The sequence below is a fragment of the Ambystoma mexicanum genome, chromosome 6p (assembly GCF_040938575.1).
Source record: "Ambystoma mexicanum isolate Mex_15411 chromosome 6p, UKY_AmexF1_1, whole genome shotgun sequence".
Taxonomy (NCBI): domain Eukaryota; kingdom Metazoa; phylum Chordata; class Amphibia; order Caudata; family Ambystomatidae; genus Ambystoma; species Ambystoma mexicanum.
In genome coordinates, this window is record NC_090935.1 from 624,646,007 (window position 1) to 624,666,443 (window position 20,437).

Genomic DNA, 20,437 nt, shown 5'->3' on the forward strand with positions numbered 1-20,437 from the left:
CAGGAATTTTAATAGATTGCCCTTAATGACCCCCAGGAGTGCTCTCTCCTGTATTTTCGTATTCATTTTCAAGTTTCTTCAAAGACTGTTCTAATTCCTCAAGCTCTTTTCTCATATTTGTATCCCAGTTGTACAGGCGATCATCGTGTCATGGCATAATTTGCGACTGACCCCTCCTTAATTCCGAAAAGAAATTCTGTTTGTAAACTTAAGGTTTCAGTCAATGTGGTGTCCATAAGGGCTGTTGGAGCCATCCTCCATAATGGAGGAGGTTTGGTTTCGGTTGTTAGTTCTATATGGATTACTACCGGTGAGTGGTCCGACAGGGGGCGCGGGAAAATCATGGAATTGTGCAGTCTATACGACCATGTAGCCAAAATCAACCAAAAGTCAATTCGGAATAGTGTATCGTGTACCGTGGAGTAGTAAGTGAATTCAGCGTTGTTTGTGTGTTCTACTCTCCATGCAATAGTAAGTGTGTGTTATGTCATGATATGATATATCATGTGGGTTGCTCTTGTGTTACCTTGGTTTCTGGTGTTAGACCTATCTTTGGATATATCCAGTATTGTATTGAAATCGCCCACCCAGAGAACGGGGACATCGTGTCTTTACGATGAGCATAGACAAGTGGGCATAGAAGGCAGGGTCGTCAATGTTCGGGCCATATGTGTTCACTAATGTTATAGCTTTGCTATTTATTGTTCCCGTGACAATCACATATCGCCCATTGGGGTCAATGTGAGTGGCATCCAGTGTTATTGTCCAATTGTTGTGTCATCCCGTTCGCCCAACTGCAAATTTTATCACCTTCTTCTACTTGTATTGTGTGGCCCTGGTTGGTCTCCAATCCCCCCACATCTCCACACTACCTTAACCCGTTTAACTTCCCCCTGTTAGGGAGAATTCTCTCTTTAGGCTGAATTTCCTAACCTAGTGAGTCCCCCAGCAGCTTTGCTGGATTTCTGGAGTTTGTTTTTTTCTCCTGCCAAGAGTGAGAATCTTTTTCTCCCACTCTTGGACATAATTTATGGTGTTCCTTTGACTGTTTGTGTTTTATGGGCTATGGGGTCCTTTACCCCATAGGGTCTCATCTGTTTTTACTATGTGTGTTACACAGCACCCTCCGTGCAGTGACACAGGGGTGTCATAGTGACACCCCACCATAGACTGCATACCCTGGGACTGACTACTGTCTCCCAGGGCATGTAAAGTCACCATTGGCTTTACTAGTCCCAAATTATTAACAGAAACCGGTACAATCCATCATATTGTGGACGTACTGGTCGGGGCAATTCGATTGCCCCGGGGTCTGTTAGTCGAGGGGGCACGTCTCCGTCCCCCCTGATCGAGTTTTGGCTGGTGGCAGTGGATACTACTTTTTATATTCGACCGCGAATATATCCCTGTGGGATTTTCCCATTGTTCGGGGCTACCAACTTTAATTATATAATTATCATAGCCTCGAACATACCGCCGGTTTATTTATTTAATATTAATTCGCCGGTTGGTTATTTTTGCCAGGACTCGATTCTAAAATGGCGTTTGTGTTCTCTTCTGTGACTCCAACCCAAGTCGAGCCCTTTGTTCCTCTTTTTGGCGGGCTTCTCCACAGAAGCCTCCAAAAGTGGTGCCACTATGTCTGGGTACCACAGGTGGTGTGGGAGGGGGTTTACTGGACTGAGTTACCTTGGTAACTCAAGTCGCACTCTTGTGTGATTGGCCCAAGTGGTGAGCCGGCCAGCCGGCTCACCACTTAGCATGTTTGAGTGACAGCTAGGCTGAGTGAATGGGGGTGTGCTGTATAAAAGCAGGGCTTTGGGGACTGGAACTTCAGAAGTCGCCACAGGACCTGAGAATCCAACGAGGGAGAAGCTGAGCCAACCTACCACGACGACACCACCGGTGGAGCCCTGCGGAACCGACTCACCACTTCCCAACGACAGAGAAGATCTCCCAGCTGGAGAGGCTTCTTCCCCTGACTGGTGGGCATAACCAGTTTACCTTCTTTTCCTCGCATCCGAGGACATCTTGTGGTCGAATTGCCTGTGCCAAGCACCCCGGAAACCGGATAGCCACTTACCACTGGACGGCGAATAAAAGAGAACTCCGCGGCTGGTTTCTTCCCTGGCAGTGCAACGGACTCCTGTCTTCCTCCCCCAAGAGATCCTCTCTTCCCCCGGACGAAGCACCGACTTGTATCCGCTGCCAGGAACAATTGCCCCCGCTGGAGTATTCTCACCACTTTAAGTTACCGTGTCCGCCAGGCCTCCCTTTCTAAAGATTGCTACAAGGTAATATTAATCCCTTAACCTTCTGGACTGGGCTGGCCGCCTTGACCATCTAACTGGTCCCTTTCTTTGGTCCAACTCTTTTCAAACCTTTTCAAGACTTTTGTGCACTGCAACCGTGTGACCTTGGACACATTTCGTTCTGATCCTCTTAAAGTGGATCCGGCCTTCTGAACTCTAACTTCACGGTTTTACTTTGCCTTCCTCTCTTGTGCTGTTCTTGTGAAAGTGTTGGGATCTGTTTCAATTTATGTCTGCTTTTCTCTCCCTTTTTAAAACGAATTATTAGAGTGCCATCTGCGTTAAGCACTCACCGCTGTCTGAAAATAAGTGGGGCTTTACTAGAGAATTGTCTAATATTCTTTTAAGGGAGTGTATATCTTTTAGTGACCGTGTTTTTGAACTGCTTAATATTAGTGCCTGTGTGTTTTACTAGATGTGGTTTTAAATAAATAATTATATCTCTTTTACACCAAGCTCTGGTCAGTGTTTACTTGTTCTACTGTGTTCTTCTGACCTATTGTGAATACTCTGTATACTGCCTGACTCTTCTTGAGGGAAGTCTGACTGCTCAGCCACAGCTACCAAGTGAATATGTGTGGTACAGACTGCTACCAAGTGGGTTTACTGCCAAACACCTGTAGTCCTAAATCTTTTGCAGTGGTCCCAGAGAGAACTGCACAGGTTTCTGCCTAACACCCCCCCCCCAACCCTCCACCCACACCATCTGCTCCAACGCAATGATGTATTCCCCTATGAACATTGGAAACTCCCAAGGCGCTTTGTTGGCTGCCATGTCCTCCTGACCCGGCTCCAGTGTGCCCCGGTTCAACTCTAATTGTAATGTTTGTGTGCCTGGTTACAGTTTCATCCGATTAAACAATTGTATACACCATGGTTCCTGTTCAGTCATTTACATTACCCTCATCAATTCCCTCTGTTGGTGACCGGTTTGGATCTCTATTCTTGTGCAGTGACGGGGCAGGTATGGAGGCCTTGACGCAGTTTAGTGCATCCGCTGGAGATTCAAAAAGGTTTGCCCTGCCCCCATGTCCGATTCTTAATTTTGCATTGGAAATTAAGGAATAGGGGACTTGACGTGCTCTAAAAAGGCGTTTTACAGTGTCATAGGTTTTCCTCTGGGCTTGTATGCCAGCTGCAAAGTCTGGGTAAATATGAATGTTACTCGATTTGTATCGCAATAGCCCAAGTTCTCTGGATCAGGATAGCGTCTCAGTCCCTGTAACTAAGCAGTCTGGTGATAATCGTGCGTGGAGGTGCACCTGGTCGTGGTGGTGGGGCGAGAGTTCGATGCGCCCTTTCAGTGAGGAACTGCGTGTAGAGAGAGGCAAACAGTGATTTTAGGAGAGTTTCGACAAATGGTTCCATCGGGCCTTTGCATGCAGATTCTGGCACTGCAATAATGCAAATGTTGTTGCAAATAGAACGCGATTCCAGGTCGTCACATTTATTCCTTATTTTAGTGAGTTCCGTTTTGAGAGCCGTTATGTCACGATCATGCTGGTTAAGTGCGTCTTCCGCCGTAATGACTCTTGTTTCCAGTTCGTTAATGCGTCCGCTTTCTTTCTCGAATTTTGCTTTGAGGGATCCCATTGTTGTGATAATGTCGTCCAGTTTGACATTGTTTGCCATGAGACCGCTCTGCATGGTTTGAAGGATGTGGTCGTCTTGTGTATTTCCTTGCATGGCTTCTCCCTGACCAGTGTTGGAATGAGTGGCCACTTGAGGGACCAAAGGCCGGGGGCCAGTAAATGAATCATTGGGACCTTTTTTCTTATTGGCGCCCTTTGTCATATTGTTGGGAGGTATTATGTACTGGCTCGTTTGTATATGATCTCTACCGTTTCTGGTCTCCGGTTCCGGGCTTCTGGTTTCCCGTGTTCGTGGCCTGTTAGTATGTTGTACTGTGGCCGGGAGACCGTCTTATGGTATCTGACTTGCCGTTAACTTGCCTCCAGTTTGCTAGCTTGTTCACACCGTAGGATCTTGTATGGCCTGCTGTCCAACAGACTACGTCTGACTAGATGTGTTGTGGTGGCGCGTGTCTCGGGTATGGCCAGAAGTTTGTTGGCCCTCTCTAATATTTTGGCCTCCATATCCGATCTGGTATAGTTTTGTGCTCGTAGGTTGGCCACTGCCAGGGGGTTTGTCTCTTAGTAGAGCCGTGTCGAGGCCTCTGTTGCGGAGTAGTAGGGGTACGGTATCTAGGCCCCATTTCTGCAGCTAGATTCTTATGTACACGTGTGGCAGGTGACCAGATTGTATCTCCTGAAATTGTCCAACACATTCATGCTCCCCCGAGCTGTAGGAGTGTTCCGGCCCCCTTCTCCGTCGTGTTCCCAGATGTATTAAGCACAACCCGAAGGGTGGTGCCATATGCTGGTTGGCCTTGCTGCCGTTGTGCCGCCCCTAGAGTAGCACTTATGAGGTTTCTCCAAGCACATTTACCGGATCGTGGATCCGCCACCGTCTGATGCATCGTGTGGTCCGAGTGCGGCTGATCCTCTCAGGAGCTGGTGGGGTTCCTTGGGGCGAGGGTGGCCGCTCCTCGATCTGTTTAAAAGTATGTTCACCCAAAGGCCCTAACCGGATAAGGAATGAGTCGCCGTCTGGTGCCGCGTGGCTCGAGTGCAGCTAATCCACTCAGGAGCTTGTGGGGTTCCTTGGGGTGAGCGCAGCTCCTAGATATGTTAATAATTATGCATATCCAAAATCCACTAAACTGATAATGAAGCACCCACCGTCTGTGTCCACGTGCAGTTAATCCGCTCAGGAGCTGGTGGGGTCAATACTTATGTAGTTGTGTGGCCTGGTGTCGTATTCCCAGCACCATCCACGCTGTCCGGAGTGGACGTGTTCCTTCCGTCTGAGGATTTTGTGCGCCTTTTGCACGGGTGCTGGTATGTTGTCCCGGTTCCTCTGCCCTATTCACATTTAGTCTTGCCTGCGCCTCTGTGGGGGCAGGCTGCACTATCCGCACCAAAGAGCCCACGTGCCGATGCAGTGAAGCTGGGACGCTCTATCCCTCACTGGAGATTGGGGCGTCGGCCCACACCTTAGTGATGGTCTGAGCTGCTGCCTCCACAGCGCGGGGTCCCTGCGGGGGTCGTAGCAGTCTCCAGTAGCAGGTGGGCTTGCGTTGGTCTTTCGACTGTGATCGCAGGACCCTGTCAGGGTCACTTCATTTGTTCGGGGTAATTTCGGCTGCGTTCGGGTGCACAGAACGCCCCCCATCACACTTCCTTCTCTGCTGGCAGGAAGAGTGGGCTCCGAGGGCCTTTGACCAAAGTGCTCTTGGGTCCCCCAACATCCAACACCCACCAGAAGTCTCGCAAAGTCAACTCCTTCTTCCTCCTGACGTCTGTATCTGCCGCTGCCGGCGCTCCTCTGCACCTATTTTCTGGACCTCCGCAGCTCTGCTCAGAGGGGGCTGTGAGATCCCGCACTTGGTCACACGGTGCCCGGTCCTTTATTCTTTCCAGACCGGTGCATTAGGTTAATGGAATAGGCACAGAAAAGGATGAATGAATTTAAGGATTATAGTTGGGGCCGGAGCCTTTCTATCAGGCTGCCATTACTTTCAGCTGCTCAACAGCGCGCCCCAACCTATATGCATTCTAACATTGTATGTTTTTAGAACAAAGTGTGCACTGTAGGCTAGTCTGAATGAGGTGAGCATGTAATAAAGAGCACTGTTTGTTAGATTTATTTTGCTTTTTCTTTTAATAGCAGTCCTTAACTGACTGTCTGTGACATTGCCCAGGTATTGTCAAGTATTGAGATCTATATGTCAAAACAGATCTAAGCTGAATTTTTAGACTTTGGTATCTAACTGAATAAAGAAATAATTGTGGACTAGAAGTGCATGGTCCTGTTTGGATTTTAGTTTTTTTGTTGAGATAAAAGTAACAGTCTGACAACTAATTCGACATGGGACAAATGTAAAAAAAAACCTACAATAGGCAAAGAGTTCACCATAAATGAAGTCCAAATGTGACACTCATAATGAGGATGGTCATTATGATTGGTCATCAAAAATGATGTTCACCCGAAAGAAGAAAATAGGGTAAAAACGAATCTTGACACGTACCAAAAGCAATATAGCTTCTGTGAGTAATGTAGGGGTATTCTCCCATTAAGACCCCAAGCGTCCTCTATTCAGGTGGCCAGGGGAGGGCCTTAGCTCTTGTATCCCAACCCTGGAGGGGGACGAGTGAGGGAGGATCACATGGGTAGGGGAATCAGGGGTTGTCTTTGTGGGAATGACCCAGGCGAGACGCAGTATTCTGATGGGATGAAAGAAGAGGAGGAGGAAGTCCCGGACACCTTCCTGGGATACATTTATTCCTGTCACCCTAATCCAGGTCTCATTTTTCCCAATTCCAATCGCCTCATCCATGACCCAAGGGGCAGGAAGAAAAGAGTCAATTACCCAAGGTGGGGAAGGAAGAAAAACCAACTAAAACAAAGCCAGAAGTCTGATATTGATATCCATTCATCCTCTACCAATCTAGATCACAGGGAATGCCATCAAGGCCCATGTTTGTATAATCGAACATCAGGAATTTGGAAGTGGGCAACATCCCCTTTGGGGAGAACCAGGCTAGAGGATTTCCCTCTGTCCATTATCAATTCCCTGATAAGAGTATCCTGAAATACATCTACCCTCCAAAACTATTCCATCAGCCCCTCCCCATTTTGAACCAATCCTGGGACAAGGAAGAGGAGCAGTAAACATTACTCATAGAAACAACATGGGGAAAGTAAGGGAAACCTACTATGGAAAGAACTCAAGTTGTCCCACTAATACAGTCAGGCAGGATCAGGCATTTAATAATGACCACTCGCACCTGACTTCACATGACTGTTTTTTCAACTTTAAAAGGTGTTTTTCACAAGGAGGCGATCAAGCTGGGGATTCTGTCCAGACCCAAGAAGCCAAGGAGCAGAGAGCAGCAGGAGTGAAAGTCTGGAGGAGAACACTGTGCAGAGAATCTGGCCCGGGGTTTGTGAGGAGCTGCAGCGTGGCTAGGGAGCCGTGCCTCCAAGGAGCCGGAGTAAGGCAGCCTGTATCCTACTAGTGGCGTTCGGCAAAATGCTTGTTCCCTTGGAACGTGTGCCGCTCCCACGGATGTCTGAGGGACAGGTGGTTGAGACCCTGACCTCAACCCCATTATCCAGAAGGACCGATTGTCAATGCAACGCTACCTGGTGAATGAGAGAAACTCCAGTCAAAACGCACACTCCGAAGTGGAGCAGGAGAAAGAAACTGTTTTAAAGCGGCACGCAGTGAAAAGTGAGATAAAGTGTACGAAGGACAGAAAAGGGTAAGAGATAATCAGAATAAGCGAATGGAAAGAAGGAAGCTGCACTAGCAGCACTGAAGCAAAGCCAAGTGAAAGAAAGGCATTTGAACAGTGCAAAGAAGGAAAAGTGGAATAAAGACTGTGCAGAGTGTGCACAGTAAGGAGAGGACAGTGTGTCAAATGTGCAGGAAGCACAAGAAAGAAACGGACAAGTGCAAGGGTGCATGTTAAGGGTAAAGAAAGTATGTAATTGTCATGACCACCAATACCTCCTTGCAAACGCACACCCTCTCATAGTACAGATATAGGTTGCCTGGTCATTCTCATGTTCATGGTGCCAGCAAATCTAAGTTACATGGGGGCACAACAAGTTGGGTTTATGCTTGGCGCAATTGTGTAGGAGGCTGGAGACTTCCTAGTTCCCCCAAGATGGCCGTTAGGTGAGCCATAGAACTTAAGTGTATGTTGCTGTCCTGTTACTAAGAATGGCTGGCTATATAAGCAACGCCCAGACAGGAATCCGTGCTTCACGTTATTCTGCCTTGGTTGGCAGTGTGACGCTTATTGGCGCTCCATCTGAAACAGAGGAACAGCAAGGTTAGCAGGTATCCTTCTACACAAGAACTCAACCCGGCCCCTCACACTTGCCTTAGAAGTCGCAGGCTTCATCTGGAACTCCCACATTAGCGATTCACATAGTTTGGCATCTTTGTTCCTCCTCTGCTCCCGGCTCCGGCCCAGCTCTCAGCTGTCCCAACACATCACTCTGGATCAAAGAACACACCGCTCCAGTAAGCTCCGGGTCCTCTGAGGGCAGCTCCGGTCCTCCGCCAACGCTTGGAAGGGGAAAAAACAAGATATTAGCAGGCCACTCTTGAGCAAATCAGCAGCCACGCTGCTTATACTGTTACTTACATACTGCCACAGCCACTCGGCTACTATTGCTTGGACTTACCTGGAAGGAACACATTGCAGCGCTGCAATGCTAGCAGAAGACTTTTTGAGTTGCATCTCCAAGCCGCAGCCGGTCTGGGCTTGGGCTTCAGTGAAGCAACTGAAGCACATCATATTGCTGCAAGATTTGAAGCCCCTGAACGTGGTAGCTGGACGGAGAGCCCACCAATTCAATAAGCAGGTGAGCAGGACCCCAGAGGGACACGAAAACCAGGGGAGGATCCAGGGAGGAGTGCAAAGTGCATGAGTTAACACCTGTTTCCTTACACTAGGTGAAGCCGCACAGACCCATGCCCAGCTGCAACACCAGTCCCGAGGCTCCTGGCACTCCCACAGAGGCAAGGTAAGCGTAACAGTAATGTGCGCAAGAGGCACGATAACAAAACAAAGGAGGGTGCAAGAGTGCACAGTGGAAACAAGGAACAGCAAAGGGAAGGTGCAAGTGTTCACGAGGAAGAAACAAAGGAGAACAAGAAGAGGTGCAGGAAGCACCTGGAAGTGAAAGGTTTAAAAGGAGGCGCAAGGAATGAATAGAGGGGTTATAGATAGGTCATGCCTAGGAGGAGCAAAGAACCCGGCGGTTTCGAAAGTCTCTGATTGTACCCCGCAAGTGAAGTGTGTGTGGAAGAACTGTATCTGAAAGGAATGGTACATCCTGACAAGCTGAACTTGTTTTTGAAACCAAAAGAGGCCTAAGCTTGGGGAAGGGAATCCTCAGAGGCCTAACAAAGTGGAATGCCTATTATTTTATGATACTGAAGGAAAAGCAAAGTACATTCTGACAAAACTGATTTTGTGTTGGAAACTGAAAGGGACCTGAGCTTGGGGAAGGGAACCCTTAGAGGCCTAAACAAGTTGGAGACGTATTGTTTTATAGTGTTGAAAGGATTGAAGCTTGGGGGAGGGAACCCTAACAAGTTTCAAAAGGAAGTGTTATATTTCTTTTGTGGTGTTTGGAACTTGAACAAGTTGAAGCTTGGGGAAGGGAACCCCAAGGATCCAAAGACACTGAAGGTATTTGAGAATATTGCAAGGGCTTTGTGGAGAAGGTCTTACAAACAGCCCTTTTTGATTGAACTCATTTTTGTGACCTTGACCAATTTACACCTAGTGAAAAGACCACCTGAAACCAATCCTGGTTTCCTATTGTCTGTTGAACCACTTTTCTCTTCCTTTTTAAAGACTGCCTATCACATTTTTGTAAAGATTTAGGACATGGATAGGTTTAGACACAGACAGACTTTTATTTTGGACTATCTGATGTTGACAGCCTTTAGAAACATCAGTTAAGGGAACCATCCCTTTAGAGTTGGGGCTAGTTAGGCATTACACCAACCCCGGAACCTTATTAAATAAAGGTTTTGAAATTAACTTCTTTGAGTCTGTGTCTCTCTTGATACCATGCTTGTCTCACATATGGTGTCAGTAGTGGAATACCGTTCAATTGGTAAAAGTTGAGAACCGATGCTACTTATAGTGTTTCCGGCCCATGGGATAAAATCATTGTACAGGTAGAAGATCAGGACCGAGTCGCAGTAATAACAGTTTACTCTGAATAAGACCAACATCTTGCTTAATCATCAAGACTTATACTTTAAAGATCAATTCGTACTTGATACTCTTCCTCTGTCTACTTACCATTTCAAGCAGTGGGACCACCTCATTCTGAAAGTCAGATATGCCCATACGTATGTTAGACCTAGTGGGTTGGGAGCAGCACTTGTGGGGAAGGGTTTGGCACCTATAGACCTTCCCACTGTCTCAACGAGATAACCACCTTTATCCTCCAGAACAACCACCGGGGAGTAAAAAGGGTTCAGAACAGGAATCCGACACCAGCTGTGAAAAGGTTTCAGACTCTTTTTGGGAGGTAAGTCAGACAAAACTATTACTCTACCCACAACTGTAGCCACACAATTTCAGTGGAGTTATGATCTCAAACTCTGCTACTTAGGACCCCTTCTGAAAGGTGAACTTCAAACGTTTTATCAGCTCCTGAATCTCCCCGGAAAAGCTTCCTTTCTTAAGATCAAAGAAGCCTTTTTGCAAAGGGTTGGACAAACCAGTAACTTTAACCGCCATAAATTACGGGGTATAAAACTGAGCCCGAGAGAGGCACTCATTGAACTAGGAGAAAAAATAAAAAACACCCTTTCCCTATGGCGAAGAGGCAAAACATTGGCTGAAGTGATTGACAAATTAATCATAGAACAGTTTATACATTCTTTACCGCCATCTCTTCAAAGGGCCATATTACAGCTTAATAAACCCACTCTCACCATGGCAATTGAAACTGCTGAAAATCATGCAACCTTTGGTTGCACCGGAGTGATGGACAAAAAGGAGGATCGAGGGACTACCCGTCCTTATCCCCCTTCACAGGATAAGACAGGAATCTTTGTAAGAACTAGAGAACCTTACCTCCGAGAAAGATCAGAATAAAGACCAGAGTTCTGAGACAAATAATAAATAAAAGAAAGAGAACAAACCATGGAAGCCCACCTCACTTGTTTGTTTCTCTTGTAAAGAGCCTGGACATCTAGCTCGGAACTGCCCCCAAAACCAAAAGGAAGAATTGGAAATCGGATGTTTAATAGTTGAGCTGTTGGAGGAACATGAAGATGAGATGGAAACAAGTGCATGTTACTGTCACACCATTACATGTTATGGTCAATGGGATGGCGTTACAGGCCCTTATAGATTCAGGCAGTAAGCAGACCGCAATAAGATCTGACCTGGTACCCCTTGATAACATCAAACGAGGGAAAACGGTAATCGCTTGTGTACATGGGGATCAAGAAATCTACTCCAAAACCCCTATCTCCACCCATATTCGGAATAGTGATACCATCATCACATCCGCAGTGATACCAGATCTACCTGAAGAGTTAATAATTGGGAGAGATTTTCCAGGGTCTATCATTCAAGACATTCAAACTAGAGGCCCCAGATTTTCTCCTACTTACCATTGGCAGGGCGAGCCTTTCCATTTCCACTTGGAAATCTGGACATTGCTTTAGAGTTGGGTCCAGTTAGGCAATACACCAACCCAGCAACCTTAGTAAATAGAGGTTTTGAAATTAACTACTTTGAGTCCGTCTCTCTCTCCACACCATGCCTGTCTCACAGTACTTTTTTTGTAATAGTCACAAGTCCCACATGTTGAAAAGACTAAATGGCGTAGCAGGTGTTTTCACATTGTAAACTGGTCGCACTACTAATTTAGCACGTTCTCCTTTTGAGATGAGCCTGTGCTTGGATGACTCTCTTCAGGTTCTGAGTCCAACTGTTACTGAGCAGTCTTTTTATCACTCAAACAACGCAGGAGTTTAAGATCCAAGAGCCTGTTTTGGAAATAACAAAATTGCTTGAAAATGAAATGTGATGTAAGCTAATTAATCTTTGTTTGACAAACAGCAATACTGTGTTACAGGTCGGACATAGGAGACAGACAACTGTACATGGTTCAAACTGTTTCACTTTATTAAAGTAAAGAAAATGCCTCCTCTAGCCCTACTGCTACGATGAAGGTCCCCTGTACTAAAAATAGAAAAATAAACCTTGTCCTCCATCCAAACCTATGCTATTGTGCCAATTTACCCTGCCACTAATAAAGGAAAATAAAACTAAATAGACATTCCTACTCCCCTTTCTTCGCTGGTGAGCTGGTTGGTGGACGACTCCTCACCACCCCGCATCCCACCTCCCCAGAAATGTCTCTTTCTCAAGCTTTTGCTGCTCATTCTGGTCAAGGCAATGTCCAAAGGTCTCTGGGTTATCGGAGTTTCAGACTGTGGCCTACTAAAACCAAAATCAAAGTTACTTGGCTTCCTACCGAAAAAGGGTCTCCTTACCCCTTCGAGCAAAGCCTTGTTCAAAACAAGTAGTCCTTTCTTTAAGTCAGCAATTAGACTTTGAAGTTCCTTCAGCTCAGGTTCACCCCTTCTTTGATTTTTGCTTACTCTCTGATCTCCGATGTCCCTTTGTGAATTGTTGTCTTCCAGGTCACCCCCTGGGAGTGTCCCTCTCTTGGGTATTCGGTAACCACTTGTGGGTTAGAGGATTCAACTTCACCCGGTTGGAGTGCTTTTCTCTCCCATCTGAATTTGGTAGGCCCTTGTGGGTTGGGGGACTCAATTTTAACCCCTCTCAGTGTTTCTCATTCTCTCCTGTTTTTGGTAACCACTCGTGGCTTATTAGATTCAACTCTTTACTATTTGGTAATGCTTCCTGGGTTATTCGATTCAAATTCACCTCACGGTGTGTTTCTTTTTTGTAATCCCTCACAATTTATTAGATTCCACTTCAGCCCCTTGGAGTATTTCTCTTTCTCTCTTGTATTCGGTAACCTCTTGTGGGTTATTTGATTCAGCTTCACTCCTTGGAGTGCTTTTATCTCCCTTTGGAGTTTGGTAACTCCTTTGTGGTGTTGGACTGAATTTGACTCCCTCGTTGTGTTTCCTTTCTCTTTTGTACTCGCTACCCCCTTGAGGTTTAGTAGATTCAGCCTCACCCCTTCAGAATGTTTTTCTCTCTCTTTGGTATTTGACAACCCCTCTTTGGTTGATGCTTTCGGTCATTTTATTGTTCTGGGATCTCTGGTGCTCCCACCAGGGCTTTTGGTTGCTTTCTTCAGCGTTATCTCGTCCTCGTTCCATTTTGGAACTCTCCAGAGTGAAGCTGACCTGCTCCCTCTCCTAGGTGTGATCCACTTATCTGTGTCTCCACAGAGGACTTCCTCGAAGGCAGCGGTTCGGATCGCGTTAGCTCTGCACTTCTTGGGCTGTCCATTCATTACGGTTCCTTCGGCATCATGCTTCAAGTGCCTCGGGACGCTGCGTCTGCGGTGGTAGAGTCCCCTTTCAGCAGTGACCTCGTGGCTTAGGACTCTCAGCCCTCCATGCCTTGGTGGAGTTCCGTAGACTGGTATCCCTACAAAATATCCCCACCAAAAATATTGCTGTACATATGGCCGTTTGTCTCGCAATAGGCGATATTTTTTGTGGGGATAATTTGTGGGGGTGAGGGTGTCACACGCACATTTTAAAATAATGCGAGGTTTGCGGGGGTGTCCCCCGCAGGGTCCATGGGTCAATATTGCCGCAATAATATGGCCATGATTCTGTATCGCAATATTTTTGCAGAGATATTAACACATGGAACCCATGGACTCTCTGCCCACCACATATGGGAAGTAGTCCTGCCTCCAGGTTCTACTAGCTCTGCACTCCAGCCAAGGATCAGGCTGTGCAAAGCATTGCTCGGGTTGGCCCTCTCCCAGCCGCAGTTTTGCTTTGCAGCAGTTCCATCCCCTGTAGTAAGGGTCTCCGCAATTTTTGGTCTCTCCAGCACCGAGAAACCCAACACCATTGGTCAGCTGGCTCAGGCCTGCAGGAGGGGTCAGGAGCACAACCAAGCACATTTAAAAGCCCACTTATATTTGCATGCCCTTCAGCTCTCATCTAAGTGGAAATCCCCTAGGACTTTGGTGTCAAGGAAGATGTTGTAAACTGGTGCATTGGAGAGTCCTTGTCCCCTAAGGGTGGTGGGGCGGGGGGTCGGAGGGGAATCACCCCATTTGGGATCCTGCTTGCCCTGTCCCCTTAAGGGAGTGTTTTGCATAGCAGGCTCCCTAATCACAATGCGGTGGCTCCCTCTTGAGAATAAGTGAAAATTCCATGGTGATTGGCCACGGTTGCCGGCCACCTTGCAACCTGCCCCGATAACGTGTCCCTAATCATTCCCCTTTTTTTCTAGGACAACCAGGGTTTTCATAGTTCTAAACACGTATTACAGTTATAAACAAGGTGATAAAAGGCAACCATGAGAAGCCAAAGGGTGGCTTTTTACCAGCCATGAAGAAGAACCACCCAATTGAGTAGGTGACACTTCAGAGCAGATGCAAAAATCTGTTCACGGCCTGCAAAATTTGGCCCTTACCACAGTTAGCAAGTTTAGCATGTTTATTTCGGGATTGGTTTGACAAATATTCTATAAATGCATATTATTGGCAGACCAGGAAAATATTAAATGTCCTGACATGGGGCAACACAATGATTTTTCCGATAAGGTCTTCATAGAGGAGTCTAGACGAGCCATGTTGCGTCCATCAAAGGGTAATACCCTTGACTGGATGTGGGCAGAATTTCTTTATAACTGGTCTGTAGCCATGTTAATGGGTACGGTCAATAGAGATGGTCACATAGGAAATTGGATTATTGTTTTGCGTCTCTTTCTGTAAATAATTTGTCTGAAGAATCCCAGTTATTTAAAGGACTCGATTAGTAATGCAAAAAGTAGTACAAACAAGTTAAGAATTCCGAGGTGGACCTTGGTGGACTTGATTGTGGTGCTCCAGAAACCCATATGCCAATTGCTGATCACAAGATCAATTCCTGGAAGGTTGACACCATTTCCAAAAACAAGAATGGTGGAGTTCCGAAAAACGGTTCTAGCAAATGCTATAAGAGGATGTGGCTTTCTTAACTAACATTTTTTCTTTAATAGGGTTGTTGATTTTCTAATCTTTAAGAAGTTAAAAAAATGAAGTTTCTTTTGATCCCTCAGCCTAATTATAAACTGCTAAACCCTTTACAATTAATACTGATTAAACATTCATGATTTTACGTGTGGACTTCGTAGTAAACCGTGTGAAAAACACATATTTAGAGCTCCCATGTTAACTTGCCTACGTGTAGATGGAAGACGTATTGTCTTTAATGACTTGTATAGGCGGGCATGATATCTCCGTAGGTTAGTAAGCCTAATTCAGAGCTACATATGACTTTTCAAGAACCCGGGTTTGATTCAAACACAACCGGCACAGCCTTTCCTCCTTATAAATTAAAACAAGTGAACAAATATCAGTTTTTCTAACAAAACTAAGGATAGCTCGGCGGCAACGTGCTCGCCTTGGAAGGAAGATACAGAGCAACACAGGTTCGATCCCGGGTCTGTGCTTAGAAACATCTGGGTATTAAGCGCGTTATAATTAACGTATCATATCTATACAAAGCATAGGTGATTGTATTGTACTTATTTTGCATACTGTCCAAAATCTACAAATAGTGTGACTAAAGGAGAAACACAGAAGTACATTTACAATCGTTTATCCAAAAGTGCTCCTTGTCTACAGCATGAAAGATCATGGTACCCTTGGTTGTGGTTTCTCATTATGTGGCCCTCCAAAGGTTTTGGACGTTAACTCCATGGTCCTTCAACACTGACCGTGCTGGTTAGGGCTGTTGGGAGTAAAAGTCCAAAAAGCATCTGAAGGGCTATATGAGTAACCAGATGCAGGCTATTTTGATCAACCAGAAAGCACCCCATTGTTATACTTTACAAATGCCATCAGATGAAAGGTTGGTGCATTGATCCGTGCATAGGCTATTGTTAGTCAGGAAGTCTTGGCTTTATTGTGTCAAGCTGCAGCACTTTTACGAGCTTGCTTATTCACTCTATAGGTAAAAGTGTTGTTTTTCCATATCAGCAAGCTGGATAGTCCCATGCCCATTCCCGTGTAGTTCCTTCCTACTCTATGTGAACGTCATTTTATTATATTGCATTTGCTGTGACTGTGCGGCTGTGACACAGTTGAGCTTAATAAAAGATACAATACCATGTAGGCTTTGCATGCTTAAGAATGTGATTTTATGTACCCAACAACTTCATGTGTCAACTTTTTTTCCCCTCTTTAGTGTTACCTGCTCTCTCGAAAGCATCAAACAAAAGTTGAAGGTTAAACCACTACTTCTACAGGTAAAGTTAACGCCTGCATCTTAAGTTTCTCTTGTCCCCTCCCTCCCCCACCTCCCAACCATAGAACGGAACCACATGTCCTGGCAGGCACTGAGTGACTCATGCACAACCATTCTTTGGTGGGCAGCCTAAATAATGGCATGCATAGATGTCACAAGATGAGCAGAGCAAGGCACGTACGGTTTTATCCATGCATACAGACATAGCCCCTCCCCATCTACGTGCATACCAAGCACAGAACATGATAGATGCAACCTCGCTGTGCACCTTTCTAGATGGCAAGGCTTGCACCTAATTAGCCAATTTGATCGAAGATTTTTGATCGAATGATTCATTTGATCGTTCTCAAGAGGTACACATTGACCCTCTGTTCATTTTCTCAATTTACATAGTAGCTCCTCCGGAAATACAGGATAAATAGGGCAAGAGCGCCCTCGTGCGGAATTTGTCATTTTGACAGGCTCAATGATTTACTGGTTACTGATTACTGGTTTAGCATCTACGTTCAAACGGTGACTTCGAGCAATTAGATTTCGGTCATGTCACAGCGAACCAATAGTACACAAAAAAACAACCCAAATTCCCATGCACTGATTAGTGAACCTAGTTAACCCTGTATAAAACAAATGCCACCATGCAGGAAGCCAATGTAGGGCACAGTGGATCAAATAGCTTGCTCATTTTGCAAACCATGCATAGGCACACATGTTGAATAACAACCTTGCCTGTGGCTTGCTTTAGCTCAGGTCTCGGAGTCAATTAGGGTTGCTGTCTGAGTAGTGCTCCCTTAGGTTGTAAGTCGTTCGTAGGCTTTTTGCTTGGAACCTCCTTGCTGTATTCAAAATGTTAGTCAACACTGATTGGAATCAAATACATTAACCATTACCCCGGGTGTCACACTAGGGCAAGTTATGGCTATGATTATTAATGTGCAAAAAAGCAAATCTTTAGTTGAACTGCTTCATAGTCAGTTTAAATGTATCTCAACATTGCTATATGCCACACAAGTACAAGACAAACTAATTTAGAAATAGATTTGAGCATTCAAGCAGTAGTAGCTACATATGATTATTTTTACTCGCCACTGACCTTCTCTGCAACATGGCTACGACCTAAAAGTTGGCGGACTTGTTGCCATTATTCTAGGAAATTGTGCAGTTCATAATTGAGAGGAAATAACTTCTTGTTGTAGTGTTTCTTTAAGCAGTTGGTCTCCATTTGTATTGTAAATGTTCTCCAACATGTCGATAATCTTAACTGTGTTCTATAACTGTGTTCTAAAATCCCGACACCAAGTGAGTCGACTTTTAGTCGGAGTTACGGAAGGGACGTCTTCAGCAGTGAAAAGACTAACATGGGCTATGTAGGGAGAATGACAGGGGGCTATCGTTGGGGGCCATCTTAACCGAGCTGCTCTGTATGTTCTTCATGTAGCACACATTGGGAATGACCACTCTCTTTTGCTATGACCCCTGCAATGTACTTAAGCTTTTGACTTTCTTTGAAGTGCAAACCTGTGCACCATCAATATTCATTAGTTTAGAAGTTCAGAGTACTGATTGTGATATTGCAATTCAGCAGTGAATGATATTAACATGCATGTTAATGTTTGATTGTATTTACAGTTACCGATTGGCACTGCCAAATCTTTTAAAGGGCTAGTGGACCTTGTGACCAAAGAGAAAATAATGTGGAACTCCATACCTGGGCTGGATGATGGACGGTTGTTTGTGCGAACCCCTCTGACAGACACAGATGCCTCTGAATTAATACACGAAGCCAACGATGCAAGAAATGCCTTAATAGAACAAGTAAAGTTTTCAAGTAAATATGTAAACACGAATTGCTCATAAGTACAATATAACATCCTTTCTAAACAGTTTAGCGGGGCACAACACCTGTTTTTGGTTGTCTGTAATAGATGAGCAGCTAAAATGATGTGTCTCCATGTCAGTCTAAAGAGTACAGGAGTTTACTTAAAGTACAAGTAGAGCTCTTTTCAGGTGTGTGCTGTATGGGGTGGACACATTCGCTACCTACCTTTGTAAACTTTGTAACTATTATACATTACTGTTGGAACTCACTGTACTGAAACTATATTTGATCTGCATGTTCATATCTACGCCTGGTATTGTAGTTACTCTTCATGTCATATTGCTATTCATTATGTAACTTTGTAGGCTTTGCACCGTTTTATTGCTGCACCCTGTTACCCCCGGGTCTGGTGCGCATTCGAAATTCAATAAACAAACAAACAAACAGTGTGCACTGAACACTATAATTCTGGAGGCAGTAGCTGTTGTAAGTGTTTTTAATGCCTACCTGTCACACTTTTAGATGGGTTGCCTTAGAGGAAGGATCTGAACTAAACATGTGCCCAATTGGATGATCCAATCACATCCTTGAATTTCCTCTTGATTATGTTGCGATAGTGTTCAACGTATGGGTTGAACCTGACATGGACAGTATTTTGGCTGCAGCATTATATGTCTTGGGGGGGGGGGGGGGGGTATGACAAATCGCTGGGATTTGTCCCTTCTCCCCATGGGTCACCCTCACCCCGTCAGGCTAGGAAGGTTAGGCCGCCAGTCTGCAACACCCTCCCTATGGGTTGAGGCAAGTGGGACGTCACCGGGAGAGACTCCCCATTTGGGCACAAAGACTCCTGTTCCTGTGAGGAACTCCCTCAAGAATATACCAATTTTACCTCTTCAAACATATCCTATAAAGATTTGTGTGAAGAAAATACCAGTATGTGCTATTGTAAACCAGAAACAGTAAATATTCCTTTAACTAAGAAAATCCCATTAACTGAGACGAGGAGGAGGACTTGTGGAGGAGACGCGAAGCAATGGGAGAAAGAGAAAGGACTACAAAGCAACGCCTGGGCAGCCCCAGGGCTGGCTGGCATATGAAAGAGCCTGCAAGTTATGAAGCAGATGGAACGCCGACCCTGATCAGGGGCTGGACACTCCACATACTGAACTGGAGAAAGAACAGAAATCAGAGGGCAACGCATGGCATGGCCGATTCTCCTTGACCTCTCTGCGGCCTTCGACTCTGTCAACCATCAGAAGCTGCTTCACTGCTTTCAGGATGCAGGAAATTTCAGCCATGGAGTTAATTTTTACTCCTACTCTGATGATAATAATAATTAATAATAATAATTTGGCATTTATATAGCGCTACGAACCCTCAGGTATCTGAGCGCTGCTTATTATTACCCACAGTGTGTGGTGCTCATTTATCTACCTCGGAAGGATGAAACGCTGAGTTTGGCGCTGCCGGGATTCGAACCTGTGTTCGCAGGCTCTGCACGCTGTGCCACTTGACGGGCTGTACTAGATACTCAGATTCTCTTCCGTTTGAATATGCCATCATCCGACCCCTCCTTTACAAATTGAAAAACTGTCTTGCTGCAGTTGGGGATTGGGTGGCCAACAATTGGCTTAAATTAAACAGAGAAAAAACAGAAGTTCCTCTGGTGGGATCTAATATCACGGGTCAGCCCTGGACCTGTGATTACTTGCCTCCTTCCCTGGAACCATGCCCAGAACCCGCCCCAGTAGTGAAGAGCCTCGGGAATAACGCTACCAGTTATATAGAAGCCCAGATCTCTACAGTTTGCCAGCTGTACTACGTAAAACTTAAGGATCTGAAAAAGGTTCTACCTTTTCTTCCAGCCGTCTTCAGGTCCAGAATTGTAACGGCATCTATTATGAGCTCCCTAGATTACCGCAACGCAATCTGTCTTGGCCAACCTAAGATTTGTATTTGTATTTGTATTCATTATTTTTATATAGCGCTTTAATCCAAAACGCTTTACAGTTTAACAATAAAAATACATTGAACATGAAACAGTAGAAGCAAGTGACAATATATATGAATCAAACCAGTAAAATAGTATGTAGAACAATTTGCATATGAGGAAGAAGAGCGGAGGGGGTGGGGAAGGAAGGAAGAGGGTGAGAAAGTAGGGAGTAGAGTGAGTCAGTAGGAAGAGGGGAGAACTAGGAGAGAAGGGGGAACGTAAAGAGAACTGTGACAGGATACTGGAGGGGAGAGGGAGAAAGGTGAAAGGGAAAAGGTGTCATGGTGGGGAATGAA

General features: G+C 45.4%; 1 protein-coding gene across 2 annotated transcripts in view; it reads left to right on the plus strand.

Moving 5' to 3' along the window:
• The window catches only part of GFM2 (GTP dependent ribosome recycling factor mitochondrial 2), a 925,389-nt gene that overhangs the window by 551,632 nt on the left and 353,320 nt on the right, over positions 1 to 20,437 (plus strand). Inside the window, exons 9-10 of one of the 2 annotated variants that reach the window (XM_069627482.1) lie at positions 16,270 to 16,330; positions 17,956 to 18,162. In XM_069627482.1, the coding sequence (XP_069483583.1) occupies positions 16,270 to 16,330; positions 17,956 to 18,162 (268 nt within the window). The remainder of the gene's footprint in view (positions 1 to 16,269; positions 16,331 to 17,955; positions 18,163 to 20,437) is intronic. The other variant, XM_069627483.1, reaches the window with a different exon arrangement.